Source organism: Leptosomus discolor, chromosome 10, assembly GCF_034619465.1.
Source record: "Leptosomus discolor isolate bLepDis1 chromosome 10, bLepDis1.hap2, whole genome shotgun sequence".
Classification (NCBI taxonomy): domain Eukaryota; kingdom Metazoa; phylum Chordata; class Aves; order Leptosomiformes; family Leptosomidae; genus Leptosomus; species Leptosomus discolor.
The window spans coordinates 4,623,393-4,637,436 of record NC_141400.1 but is presented as its reverse complement, the minus strand read 5'-3'; the positions used below and the strand labels follow the sequence as shown (position 1 = coordinate 4,637,436).

At 36.9% G+C, this 14,044-nt stretch overlaps 1 protein-coding gene across 1 annotated transcript in view; it reads right to left on the bottom strand.

The window, feature by feature from the left end:
• SLIT3 (slit guidance ligand 3) overlaps window positions 1-14,044 on the bottom strand; it is a 523,033-nt gene that overhangs the window by 463,698 nt on the left and 45,291 nt on the right. Inside the window, exon 4 of the mRNA XM_086471174.1 lies at window positions 4,763-4,834. Within this exon, the coding sequence (XP_086327300.1) occupies window positions 4,763-4,834 (72 nt within the window). The remainder of the gene's footprint in view (window positions 1-4,762; window positions 4,835-14,044) is intronic.

Sequence of the window (14,044 nt, the reverse complement as noted above, 5' to 3'; positions counted from 1 at the left end):
GTCAAGTGACAACTAAGACAGTTCATTAAAAGTGAACAGACCCAGCAAATACTCCATGCCTATAAATTTGGTGAAGATATTAATTCTCACTGTAAGACTTGAGTTTAGAGTACTTTTAAGAAGCGGGTTTTTTTTACCCACACAAAAGAAATTTACCTTGATTACTTAGCAGCTGGCTTGAGGTATGGAAGTTTCAACAACAAACCAAATATATTCTTACATGTTGGGGTGGCTGGGGGGAGGGGGGAGGTTCTTTTGTTTTGTTTTTAAAGATATTTAAGTATTTCATGGACCACTAGCATACTTGGCCTTTAGTGAAAAGCAGATGCACTATGATCATTTTATATACCAGCTGTGCACATGAAGGAAACTCACGATTCCAGCATGCACAAAGCTATATTCTCAAACGTTGCTGATAAATTTCACAAGCTGTTTTGAATATTAAAAAATAATTAACTTGGAATCAAAACTGGGTTTTTAGCTGCTAGATTACAGGTTTAATATACTTTTTCTGTGCATTTAATCACTTGTATTAAGATTAATATTACCTTTTTCTTTATGGCTACGTATTAGTTAGTAATATCTGAAACTATAAAAAAAGTCTCTCTAGTTTCCATTTCTCGATTTATTAAAGGTGCCTTTTCCTTGATTCAGTTTTCTCATTAAAAGTGCCTGCAGTTTGAATTATTAGATACTTAATTATTTATCCCAGATAAAACATTTAAGCAGCTTTAAGACCTAGGGAATCAAGGCAACAGAGCAATGGCAAACATTTCCACTACAGAATCCAATCAAGGGTTCATTCACCACCCAACTTAAACTTAAAATTCTTATCTAAACTAAAGCAAACAAAATCCATGAGCCTGAAAGCCACTCTTTCTAGAAGAAAAGGCTCAAAACCTTGTAAGAAACTCGTTTTGTGGGACGTTTCACATTCCATCTAAGGTTTACTCCCCTATATATATATATTCCTGCTTCTAATATCAACCAGATGTGACAATGAAGTCTAAGCAGCACTGTAAAAGATGCAAGGATATCCTGTAGTTCAGCATTTTGGGAGAGGCTTGGAGAAAAAAGGCAAAGGTACCTGGAGTTTAAGTGGCTGATTGAGAAGCATTCTAAATTAAATTTTATTAGCTATCAGAAAGATTGCATCGCAGTGAAAATGCACCGTGCACTGACAGAAATACACTACGGTGACAAACACCGAAACCAGCAGGGACAACAGTGTAGCTGTCCCAACTATGCAACCAGCGTGCCTATGAAACAAGAGAAGAACCCAACCATTGCCAAACAGGTTTGTTCTCCAGCTTTCCAAGCACATCACTGACAGGAAAACTTAATGTTGTACATTTTAATTTCCAGCAGCAAAAAGATTGAAAGAGATTCCACTGATGCCGTTCCACATAAAAAAAGTTTGTTCCTCCAGTAAACTCACAGGCAGATTTCAGCCCAGCTGACAGAACACTGAGAAAAGTCTTCACGTTTGTTTTGCAACCTTTAACTATTCTTGAAACATTAACAGGTCTTCCCTGAAACCTTCCAGCACAAAAAATTCCTGCATGTTTAAGCAAGTCAGTCACTCCATCTCCACCAAATTCTATTAATGCTAATAAATATGACCAACTTTCATACTATTATCAAGTTATCCAACTTAAAAGTCACCTTTATGGTTAGTTTCATATTTAAAAAAGACCCTCATTAACGAAGTTGAAGCCATCACGGTTCACTGCACGCCTGCTAAAGACAGCAGCTGTAAGAATCACTTCTGAATTCATCTGTATTTGCTATGTGGACAAGACTATGAGCTCTTTGTTTCAATAAATAAAACCAATTTTACATTTTGGGCATTCTGCATGGCAATATTTAGTTCTTAAAATTTTGCATCATTTGAGCTGTAGCAAGCTTACACAATTAAAATATGCTACTTTGGACTTTCTACTTTACCATCATTGTAACGACCTAAAAATAGTAAAATAATTGCTAAGAGCTTAGTGGCCCAGAGTCAACAGTTTGAAAGTATGGCAGCAGAACCAACGTACCTATATCATGGAAAACTGAAATTAAGATCGGTATTATCTACACTTTTTAATGTTTATTTTAATTCACTCCTCATAAATTCCACAGAATCTACACCACTGATAAATCAGTTCCTCTTATCAATTTTTGCTTCCCTTGTTTTATTCCCTTTCATCACTTTCTCAGCTATGCTTTCTTCTTGAAAGGCTAGGTCAGAGCAGCTGCAGGAGAGGAATGCAAGCATTGCGCTTCTTCACCGAAGCGTTTTACCCAGAAACCCAGTTGTGAACAAAGACGACTGGCACTGCTGGATTTAAGACAAGTTATAACAGAAATGAGAAAGAACAATTCTGAAATCTATTTGCAGTAGGACCAAGACAATAACATGAAAAAATAGAAGATAACCATCTTAGACACACACTTTTATTTTTCCTCAAATTATTAAAAAAAAATAAATTTCTATGTGTGCGCGCGTATTTTTACAAATTCAAGTAGGTAGCAAATTTCTTATTCTTACCCCATCACTGAAAAAACATCCAACCAAACTGCATTTGGAACCGTAACAGTTCACTTAGCTAAGATTTATTTACTTAAAATATACGCTGTATTTCGATAACACTTGTGTCTTCAAAAGAAAACGCAAGTTTCTACTGACAAACAGTGCTAAAGTGATCTATCTAAAGCACTATTAAACAGTAAACAAGACTTTGAATGTACGTCACTGAACAAAGACAAATGTTTCGACAGCATCCATTGGGAGGCATTACAGAATACAGCACTCATATTAATCATTCTATTTTATGTAATTTTATTACAATCTTTATATCCTAAAAGCAAAATTATTACCCTTGCTGTTAAAGACTATAATGTATCATGATTACATGATCTACTAAAAAATACACACTCTGGTACTAAAAAGCCTCAATTACTTCCACTTAGTTTCTTTGTGCAAGGTTCCTTAAGAGAGACACCCCCAAGTTAACACACACACAACCCTCCCTTGAAACCACAAATTACCAGAAAGTTCCTTTGAGACTAATGATAGCCATGTTCAATGCAACCACTCACTGAGGAAATTCCAACATGTTAAACTGGAATTTGTATTACTGGATACATGTAAACTCTATAAAATTTTTTTATCTTGAAAGCATCGCCATTTCCTTAGACAACGAACCTACACAAAGCAACTCTTCTATGAAACAAATACAACTGGCGTCTTCTGGAGACCAGATAAGTGTATCTGCAAGTACCAGCTCACCCTTCATACTCAAGAGGAGTTTCAAGATACAAAATTTCAAACACATGCAAACAACATTAGGAAATACAACCAAATCACTCAGCCCTAACAAACCCATTGAGAGAGTTATTTTCTAGTGCATTCAAAACCTACAATAAAGCTTACAGAAACAAGTCCAATGAAGATTTTTTTCAAGCGTGTTTTAAAACTTACAGTTTGAAATTATTTATTTATTTATTTATTTTTAGTCTCCAAAACAATGTCATTCACTTGTACAGCTTTTCATGAGCAATTCTGGACCACAACGAAGTTCATTACAGGAATTCTCCAAAACTGTATCAATGTCACTTGCTGCACAACACTGTTCAACTTGTCTGCTTTTAAAACACCAAAGAGCCTACTCTTTTAAACAGTCAACTGATTCCAAAATTAATCTTCACCATCACCATGTGTTTTGTATTTCCACAGGAAGAAAAATCTACTGCACTGCCTAAATAGTTTGTTTGGTTGCATACAGAGATATTAAAACAGTTATAAAAACTCCACATGGATGTAGCAACTTCTCAGCCATCCTGCAGTAACTTCACAATTCCACTAGCCAAATCACAAGTCTTACTATGTGGTCTTCCATAAACAGACTCAAGCATTAAAAAAACAGTTTTATGATACAGCACATGTTTCAAAAAGACAGTCTGGATCATGAGTTTAACTTTGGCAGGATCTAGAAAGCAATTTCAAAAAGCTTTTGACTACTCTTAAACAAGGAGATTATTCTTTACTTGATAGTAACTGTGCAGGCACCTGCCCATCCATTTCACTTTTTTTTAAAAAAATATATTTTATAAATCATCCAGTCATTGTGCTAACACCACCCCCTCCCTCCCCCCATGGAAAAAAAAAATGCTAAGCTCATTTTAGTCTTCTCTTGCTGTTCAAACTGGACTTGATGCCATTTAAACATCTTAACACAGTTTTTTAGATTTCAAGCAGATGAAAAATTCTTTACCTCTCCATATTTCCTCATCTTCCTGACTGACGAGGCAGCAGCCATAACTTTGCTGGTCTGCCTGGCAATGCCTTGATTTAGTTAAAAAGATCATTTTTAAATCTAAAAGAAGTTACAACAGTCTGTATTGGGTCAACATGCTAATTTTTAAATAGGAGTACGCAATCTCTCTTCATGGACATCTAGACTATACTGGATATGAGAAGTTGCCACTTTTCAGTTTCTGTAACTCTACATCGAAAGTCGAAAATAATTCGCCTTGAAGTCACCACGGTGAATATATGAACAGAAAAATTTTGTGCTTTCTCTTCCCTCTGATATTTATCCTTTACTGAATTACAACTACACACACGCAAACATAACGCGTTGTCTCAAGAACCCTGACTATCTAGCAGTTCTAGTATCACAAAAATTAAATCTCTCACCACAGTCAAAACACAAACATGCAAATCTGTATAATAAGGAACATACAATAGAAACATAAATCAAAATATACTTACAATCTAGTTAACTTCTGTGTGTTCTGAAAAAGCAGCTCTGGAAGAACTTGCAATTTATTCTTGTTCAGACGCCTAAACAGTTACAATTAGAATTAAAAAAAAAAATTAATTAGATTATTTGCCAATTTAAGAAGCTTATTCTATTATACAAAAACACATGAAGCTCCCATTGTATTAAACCTCATGCTACGAACTCGGCATAGAATGCATTGTGTATGCTCTTCGTACACGAGCCAAACAGATCATGCCATCTGTAGACCACCTGCCTACATTCTTGAGGTAGAGAGTCAAGCGACAGACACCAGAAAGTTTGATTGTTTTAATATGGATGAGTACACAAATATATTTTTATAGGTTTCCCCTGGATGCTTATGGCCCTCTGGTCAGCTTTCACTGCTCTAAGGAATAGTTACCAGGAGGTATCTGGATTTTCTCTCTCTTCCTAAAAATGTAGGCACAGTAAATTAAGTCACTTGACCAACCAAGATTATTTCCAGATTAGCTATTATTTCTACAGCATAAAGACAAAAAAAAATTTTTTTTGGAAGAATTTTCTTAAAGCCTCACTTTGAAACATGAGCACTGTTGTAGAACATACGAACATACAGGTAACCAGACAACAATACGGTGATTTGAAACAGAACCTTAATCTTGAAGATTCTTCCAGACACCTTTTAGAGAACAGCTCAGTGATTAAGCATTAGTCCATTTTACTCACTCACCATGAGAAGTTTTACACTCATGACCAGAACCTGTCAATCGTGCAAAATGAACTGTTACAAGTTACTCCAGCCTAGCAGCTATGAAAAGCATAAGCTTCCTCTCCTTCGTAAAGTGCACGACAGCTCTGCAAAATCTAAAAGCAGTTCTACTTATAAGAAACAATCTTTCTCTGCAATCCTTTTTCTGTTGTCTAACTGGCAACAAAAAATTGCTTGCTTTCACTGTCCTAATGAACGCTATTTACATAAAGAAGTTGACCTAAACTAATTACATACAACTCCATCATCCTACATAGGAAGCTGACTTCTCATGCATGTTCATACATAAGCCTCTATTTATGCCTCCCTTGTTCCCAATCTACCTTAAAAGTGAGCTGTGGTAACAGATCTGGTTTTGCTAAGGTTTTGATCTCGGAAGACATCTGAAACTTTTAGAAACCTACTGATACCTAGCACCCAATACCTGGTTTCCACTTCTCTTGCACACTGAGTAATTTCAGTATCAGAATTCAAAATTTTTTTTTTAATTGAAAGGCCTTCCTCAGAGATCAAACCCATGTTCTGGAGCTCTCACATGGCACAGTTTTCATATGGCCACCATATGAACATGTCTTGCAAGATAAAGGGGCGATGGAGGAGAGGGGAATATTTACTTCTCTTTCTGACACCTAGAACAGATCAAAGGCTGCTTTTGCCAGCTTGCTCACAGAGCCTAAAGGTTACGCGTTGCGCATGCCACATGCTAACTTAAGCAGACACAGAAATGGGTTATTTCACAGTGCAGTTACCAACTACCCAATTACACTTCTGAGACAAATGGACAAACCAGTAAATGAAACACTAAACAAGAACAGGAGAGATACTAAGCACCAGTTTGCATCTGGAAAAGTATATGAGAAGATTTTAAACTGCATTCCCTTACCCATGTGAAATTTCACACTTGTATACCCTAAGCTTAATCTTAATTGTGTTTAATCTACGGTTGATAGTAATGTGCTACTTAATCCTTATCAAATTCGTGTTTTCAGTTAAGCATGTTTATATTCTACAATAGTTGATCTACTTAGCCGAATGAAATACAATGAAAAAAATTAGTTACGATAATACAGGGCTTAGCACTCCTTAGTTCCATCCTCATTCATCAAGACTAACACTAGTTCTTGAGAAAAACTAAACATGTTGAACTTATTTATCAGTCAGAATGAAAAAGACTGACAGTGAAATGCATCTATTCCACATAGTAGTCCAATGTTTATTACTGTGTCTGATCAACATTTTCTCTCTCAATTATCATGCAATTAATCCAATATCAATCCAAAGTCATCTGACTTATCTAAAAGCAACATCCAAAGAACATGTTCTAAGAACATTTATCTCCACTTGCAAGGATTTCACAAATGCTGAGTTTATTATGCTTTTTGTTTTAAGCCACAAATTAAGTTTCCAGAACAAGACTTTCCACACCAATAAGCAGACAAGAAAATGTATGTAGTAGCAAAACCATGTATTTTCAAGGTTAGAAAGTTTGCAGCCCAAGATGACAAACATTTACAATTTGCAGTGACGCAAACAACTTCTCAGAGAAAAACAAACAGTGAACATCAATTTATTTTCCCTAATGTGTTTTCAAATTAATCCAGAAGATCAAATATTTTAAATTATTTCCTATTATTTGTATGGACCAACACTGCCCTACCTGTGATGGATAAAGGACCAAGTTCTCAGACGCCCTTTTAAATTTTCCTAAGCATTTTAAGATTTCATCCTGACATTACCTTAGTATTGATTTTACCTCAAACATCATATGAAGTAAAGTCCACACAAAGACATTTTTGAAAAGCTCACATTGTCCTACTGTTCACTAGCGCTAAACATTTCATATTGGTCTAAATTTATTTAATATTTTTAACATTATATTGTTATAAATGAAGTGTTGGTCTTTTTATACCACAGCAGTGGCAAGCCAAATCCGTCTACCGAGACCAATGACATTCTTCCCTTTCCTTAACTCATGTAAGCTTTATTTCCAAAATAACCCATCAATACAGGTTAGAGCTGTATTACACATGTCCTCAGAATACTGTAAGTGCACAGTACTTCTGTCCCAAACAGAGCTCGTAGCAGAGGTAACAACAAACATTTGAAGAGTTCATGGGTACCGATGTCTTGCTCCAAGCTATGGGACTCTCCAAACATCCCTTCCATCGCTTCTTAAGATTTACTTCAAGTCAGAATTGGTGCCAAAAGTAATTTTATTCAAAGTTGGATTCTCACGGGAACTCAGGGAATGAAGAGGGTTTTGTTTCTCTTGAACATCACCTACTGCATTTAAATAACACCTATTGCAATACTCACCGAAGCATAAGATCAGATCACCTCATATAAACTTCGACATACGTGGCATAAGATACATTTAACATGCTTATATTTATTATGTGCCAGAAAGCCACCAATAGCCTAGGAAAAATCTCAATCACGCTTCTTATTTTTCTGCTTGGCCTTGAAGGAAAGGCCATTAAGAAAGTTCTCAATACAGGAGGAGCAAAGCACAACACAGGATGTTTTTAAAGCCTATAAGAGACACAGAGAAGTGTTTAAAAACTATTTAATGAAAAGTGCAAATGTTCTGAATGGCCATTTATAAGCACCGTTTCCTCCAGTTTGACAGAGAAGTGCCAAACATGAATGAAATGTAGTGGAACAGTTCCTAACACGCCATTTGACAAGAACTTCGGTTTATCCTCATTTATCAGTAAGCTCTAGGACAAATAAGGAAACTTCCAAGTGCAAGGCGAAGCAAACCCTAGGAACGCCAGCACAGGGCAGGGCAAGCTCTAGCATAGCTGTTCCTAAGGGGAACTTCAAAGCACAGGCTGAGCACACTTCACGGAACCCGTGGTGTAGCAGCCCCTTCACATGAGAAGGCCCAAAGAGCAGGATAGAAACTCCCTATGCTTCCCTAAGCCTGTTACCTATGAGAGCCTTTCACCATCAGGTTGCTGCCTGAATCTTAATACTATCAGGTGTTTAATTCCAATTATTACAGTATTTCTGATTTTATAACAAAATACCTTGGAAAAGGTAAAGCCATATATTATTACAATAAAATAAAAATGGTCTGCAAAAAGTTCATAAACAGAATGAGCCAAAGTTTTGTAAAGTGATTTTGTGCACACTGTTCTTGTGACTGCGTTGTATTAACAAATATAGATATTCCTGATTTTAAATCAGTGACTTAAAATAGAAGTAACATGAAGATACGCTATCTGGAAATCAGATTTAAAAGCCAAGCCATTTCTGCAACTGCAACTAGCTACACCACGAAGGAATGATATGTCAGTTTTGTGACTCTGAGATTAGACTAGAATTAAAGAAATATAATTTACATTTTCCCATGAGGAAAAACAGTCAAGTTTCAATTGTCACACCAAATCCTTTGCACTGTTCAAACTGGGAACACCACCTGGGACTCATAGCACTCTACAACTGAAAACTTTGGTCTGTCTTCTCTCACATTAGAAATGTACCCGCCACGCAATCAGCACACGTGCGTGCACATCCTGCACACACATAGCACCAACCACCACCACACTGTACATGGACGTACACCCAGAGGAAGGAAGGAATCTGAGGCGCAGAGCCAGACAAGATCTGGTCCAGGTTATTTGACCTGGGACTGCTGGATGAGAATGCAGCTGTTCAGTCTCTGAAGTATTTTGAACTGGATGTTTTACAGCTCATAAGACCTGCAAAATATTCCGGGAATTTGGAGCACTGGGCAGAATGATGCATAATCACCTAATGCCACAGAACAGATTAGCTCCAGTGCTGGATCAGAAGCAACTCTGGATGTGCACAGCACGAGTCCAGACTAATAAAACCTCCTGGAAGCTGAAGAACTGTGCAGAGAGGCTCTCCAGGAGTCATATGAGCTCTGGTAATACCTGCATTGAGTCAAACTTATTAAGTCTGATTAGACACACGCTGACTGTAGAGTCAACAATTTTCATACACTGCAACACCTTGCATCTTCCAGATTCCTCTAACCACCACCATGCATGAGAAACAGAACTTTGCACATTCTGTTTTGTTAGTCTGCTCCTCACGTCCCCGTAAGTGACCCATAAAAGCTGAGCAAATACCAATCGTTCACAATAGTTCTCAACGTGTAAGCAATGGGCTTCCAGGAGTCCATACGTCACCTCCAAGACATCCACGTAATACAACCACACTATCACAATGTCCTCTCGCTAGGCTCAAATGAATATTCACTTATGCTTCTGCTGGAAGATGTTTAGGTAGCTGTAAATGGTGAAGGCTAAAAACCTGTATTTCTGTATGCAGGAATTCACTACAGAAGTGAACTACTGTTTCTCCTGAAACTATCATAAAACATTGGCACACTTATAGTAACCAAGATTGCTTAGTGAACAGAATAATTAAGTCTAGAGTATAAGCTTATCTAGAGTTTAACTATGTTTGCATATAATATGGTTTCATCCTCTTAAAATCCCTCACATACAATCAGGCATATACGTGGTTCAACACTTCTAATCACCTTTCACAGGAACACAGAGTTGATGCTTCGGTGTATGAATATACTGGGTATTGCAGGAGCACTTCTATAAAATGCTTAACATTACATATAATAATGTTCATAACATCATATATACATTTAATATCTCTGCCCACCGCAATAGTTATGAACGATAGCTTGATGCAATAAAACTTCATACTTACTAGATGGGCCCATAAGTTTTTAATAAAAGAAGAGCAACTCCTTCCTTCAACACTGCAGACAGCAAGACACGTCAGCATTATTTTGTAAGACATACACCTCAGGTTATACTATTCTGGATATTGTATGGCATTATTTTCAAGGCAGATACAAGATAAGCATGAAACAATACAAATACAATGACAGGTTATCCCCAAGAATATAACTAAACATACCTTTAAAAGAAACTGAAAAGCTACGCACTGAGAAAGACTCACCTGCTGTTAACAGTCTGGTTAAAAGGGCTACTTTTCTGAAACAGTACAAAATTACTTTAAAATGGACAGGAAAAAAAAAAAGACACAAATAGGATAGACAGAAAAGCTGCAAGAGACCAAGAAATCAGAAAGCAAATCAAAACACTTTTTTAAAAAATTGGAAAGGAATAGACTTGCCTATTCTTCCCCAAAGACAGCCAGAGTCTTCTACATCATTATCAAGGACTGTATGTCGCAGCTAAAGTCATTCAAGATTTTTACAAGTGCTGGGCTGCAAGTTGGACTCAGGCACATTAAACCTACTGTATTTAACCCATCCTCTACTTCCTAATCTCTTACCTCTACTTCAGGAGTAATCTGAATTTGTTACTCAGCTAGTATTTAGATCTGCCAAAGACTGTATTACAAGTACCAACTGCAGATGGAACTGGAAAGAGTAACAATGTCACTGGAGGCAAAAAAAGACTTCTACAAGGGCCCAAACTGTTCAGCATACTTGTAGGTGACCTGAAAAGGTGGAGATGTAGGGGATGACACAATTTGTTGCCAATATGAAGTGAAGGCTGATTACAAACTCCAGAAAGAACTGATGGTATTTAGTGCCTAAATGGCAAAATTACATATATAATTCATTGCAGGTAAAATTTAACAGACATGCAAGGAAACATTTCTAAGTTCATGAACACAACAGTCTCCAACCTCAAAACCACTTCTTGGGAAGTAAACCCATGAAAATGTCAACTCACTGCTCTAACAATTCACAAAGTAAGTTTTACAAGTGATTAGAAAACATGATTATTCCTCTGTGTAAATCCATGGTGTGTCCACACGTTGAAGACTGAAAACGTTTGGTATTTCCACCTCAAAAAGGATCCCATAAGGTTCAGAGAAAGACAGCAAGGATGATCAGAGTTACAGAGGATATTCCATATTGGAAAAACTTAGCAGACAGACTTCCCACAAGGAAAGCAGCTGAGGGAGAACATGCTGTACAATTCTGTACAAGGTCCATACAACTATGAAGCAACAAAAGGTGATAAGAAACAGTCGTTCTCATCTTTTCTAATACAATAAAAAACTTGTAAGTATCAAAAGTTGTTGGTTTTAGCTTCAAAAAACAAATGGAGTTAATCTTCCCACACAACACGCAGTTAAATCGTGTAACAACTGATTTTGTATCATTAGTTACTAGTTTATGTGGATATAGAAGACTAACAAGTAAGAAAAAACATTAAATAATATTAATTACAGAGACCCAGTTAATGATTCAAGTGATCTCTGCCACAACATAATTTATATATTTGCTTTTTCTTCATTTGGTCTTCCTTAGAGAGTTTCATCTGGAGACATGATAGTGGCTTACTCAGATTTTGGGCCAGAGATAGTATGGCTGTTACCTTTGGGCTTTTGGTACTACTTTTTTTTTTTTCCTGTTCAGTTTCATCAGGAAAGAATTTAACTTAATACTAGAAATTTTAATTTATACAAAACAACACAAAAGTAGATTTTTAAGCCTCTATTCAAAGTACTTCTGCAACGCCTCTTTAGTGTGTGAAGTTTGCTGCACAAATTTGATGTGTTCCCAATGTAAGGCTTAAAAAGACTATCTGAATACCAAGGACCATAGTAAAAGATTCATAACTACACTTCCAAGAGATAGATATATGCATACATGTGTATATATCCATCTATCTATTATACACCTCTATGAACATTACTTCTGATTTCATTTCAGCCAAAGCCCTTGTATTCCTACTCTGATACCGGCACATGCCTCCAAGTAAGCTCTTTTGCTCCTCCTAGTTATATTGGATGCTGACTTCTATTCTTCTGTATAAACACATATCTATACCTCAGAGCTGTATTGTGTTACAAATGGCATTTTCCTGCTTTATGATTCAGACGGCCTAAAATTCAGATTTATAGAATTTGTGATCTTTAAAAGTCACTAGAAGCATCCACGCAACATTGTCCTCCAGTTTGTTATTGTTTTCTTTAGAGCAGCCACATCTAGCATCAAACACACTGTTTCAACAAAGGACAAGTACTGCCTCTCACCTCTCAAAACTATTTTGCTCATATAGATAACAAGCACCAGTTTCTCCCTTCCTCCCTCCCTTACAGTCCATTTAGGGGTTCCTATGTCCTGAAGGCAAAGGGATAGAGGGAAACAACTTCAATGTCAATCACGGACTACCGAGGGACCTTAAAAAAACAATGGAGAAGTTATTAACTGTGAAATTCCTACCTTCCTGGCTCCAACTAGGCTAATAATATTTCTTCCTCTGTCTGAAGCTGGGATAGGAAACTTAACTATTAAGATCCCCCTGACTATTAAAAAAAGTAAGAAACAACCACTGGAGCTTGGAAATAGACAATGCTACCAGCCTAGAGGCAGACTGAAGGTGTTTATCAGGACCACTCCATGAAACAGACTGAGGAAAAGACCTACACGTTAAAAGGGTTATTTTTACCTTTATTATATTTTTGGTTTATTCCTTTTCTTGGATTCTAGATAACTTCTGGATGAGTACAGAACCTCGAATTTGATAGGAAAATGTTCAAGTTACTTTGAGGCCAGAGGTCATGTTTTCATGGAAGGGAAACTTCTTTTGGGGTACAGCCTTCAGCTGCACCCCAATGCTGACACAATTGGAAGCACCACATCCCGTTCAGGTACTGTTGTCTGATGGCGTGCCACTCGCAAGAAAAGCAAATCTAATCTGTAACTAAGGCATGATCAGTGTAGATGGAAAAGTACAAGATGCATATGGAAGCACAACTGTAACACAGCAATAAGTCAGCCAGCAACTTCCCAGGTCTTTACCCTTTCCGCCATAGGAGATAGTTTGCATCATGGTAAAATGACTTTTTTTTTTTTATCTGCCCCTTCAGCCACACATATTAAAGCCTTTAACTTGCTCAGCTCAGAACCATTTTAATCTTTTTTCAAGACAACTCTAAACAAGATTCTTTGCTACTGCAAATAACGAAGAAAAACGCAATTTCAACACTCATGCAGTGTAATGCCCCTTACATGCAGAATACCCCTTCCTTTTCAAGGCTTGTACCACCATTGGAAGACTTCAGAAAGTTCAGAAGTCAAATAAGCAGGTAAAAGAACATTTTAAATCTCAAAGACCTATGCAGTCCTTATACAACTGATTTGGAAATTTGGAACAGGTTTAATGCAATCACAATCCTTGATTTTTTTCAGCTCATGCATCACTATCTCTATGTAAGCAAACTTTTTTTTTTTAAAATCATCTGCAACATAGCACAGGTAGATTTAAGATTATTTTTATAGTGCCTTCTTTCATTTATTTACACAGAGGGTGTACAAATACATGCCTAGTGTGGGTCTGACAGAACACCAACATTAACAGATCCTATCAAATACAATTGTACCCAGTATTTTGAGAAGCAGCATTTTCAGTTTCATGCTTTGTTCTCACAGCTGCAGAACAGTTTCACTCTGAGTAAGAAGCAAACCAAAGAAAACCCAAAACCCCTTTTCTGTGAAGTTACCGTGAGGGGATGACCACTAACTACATGAGAAATTTCC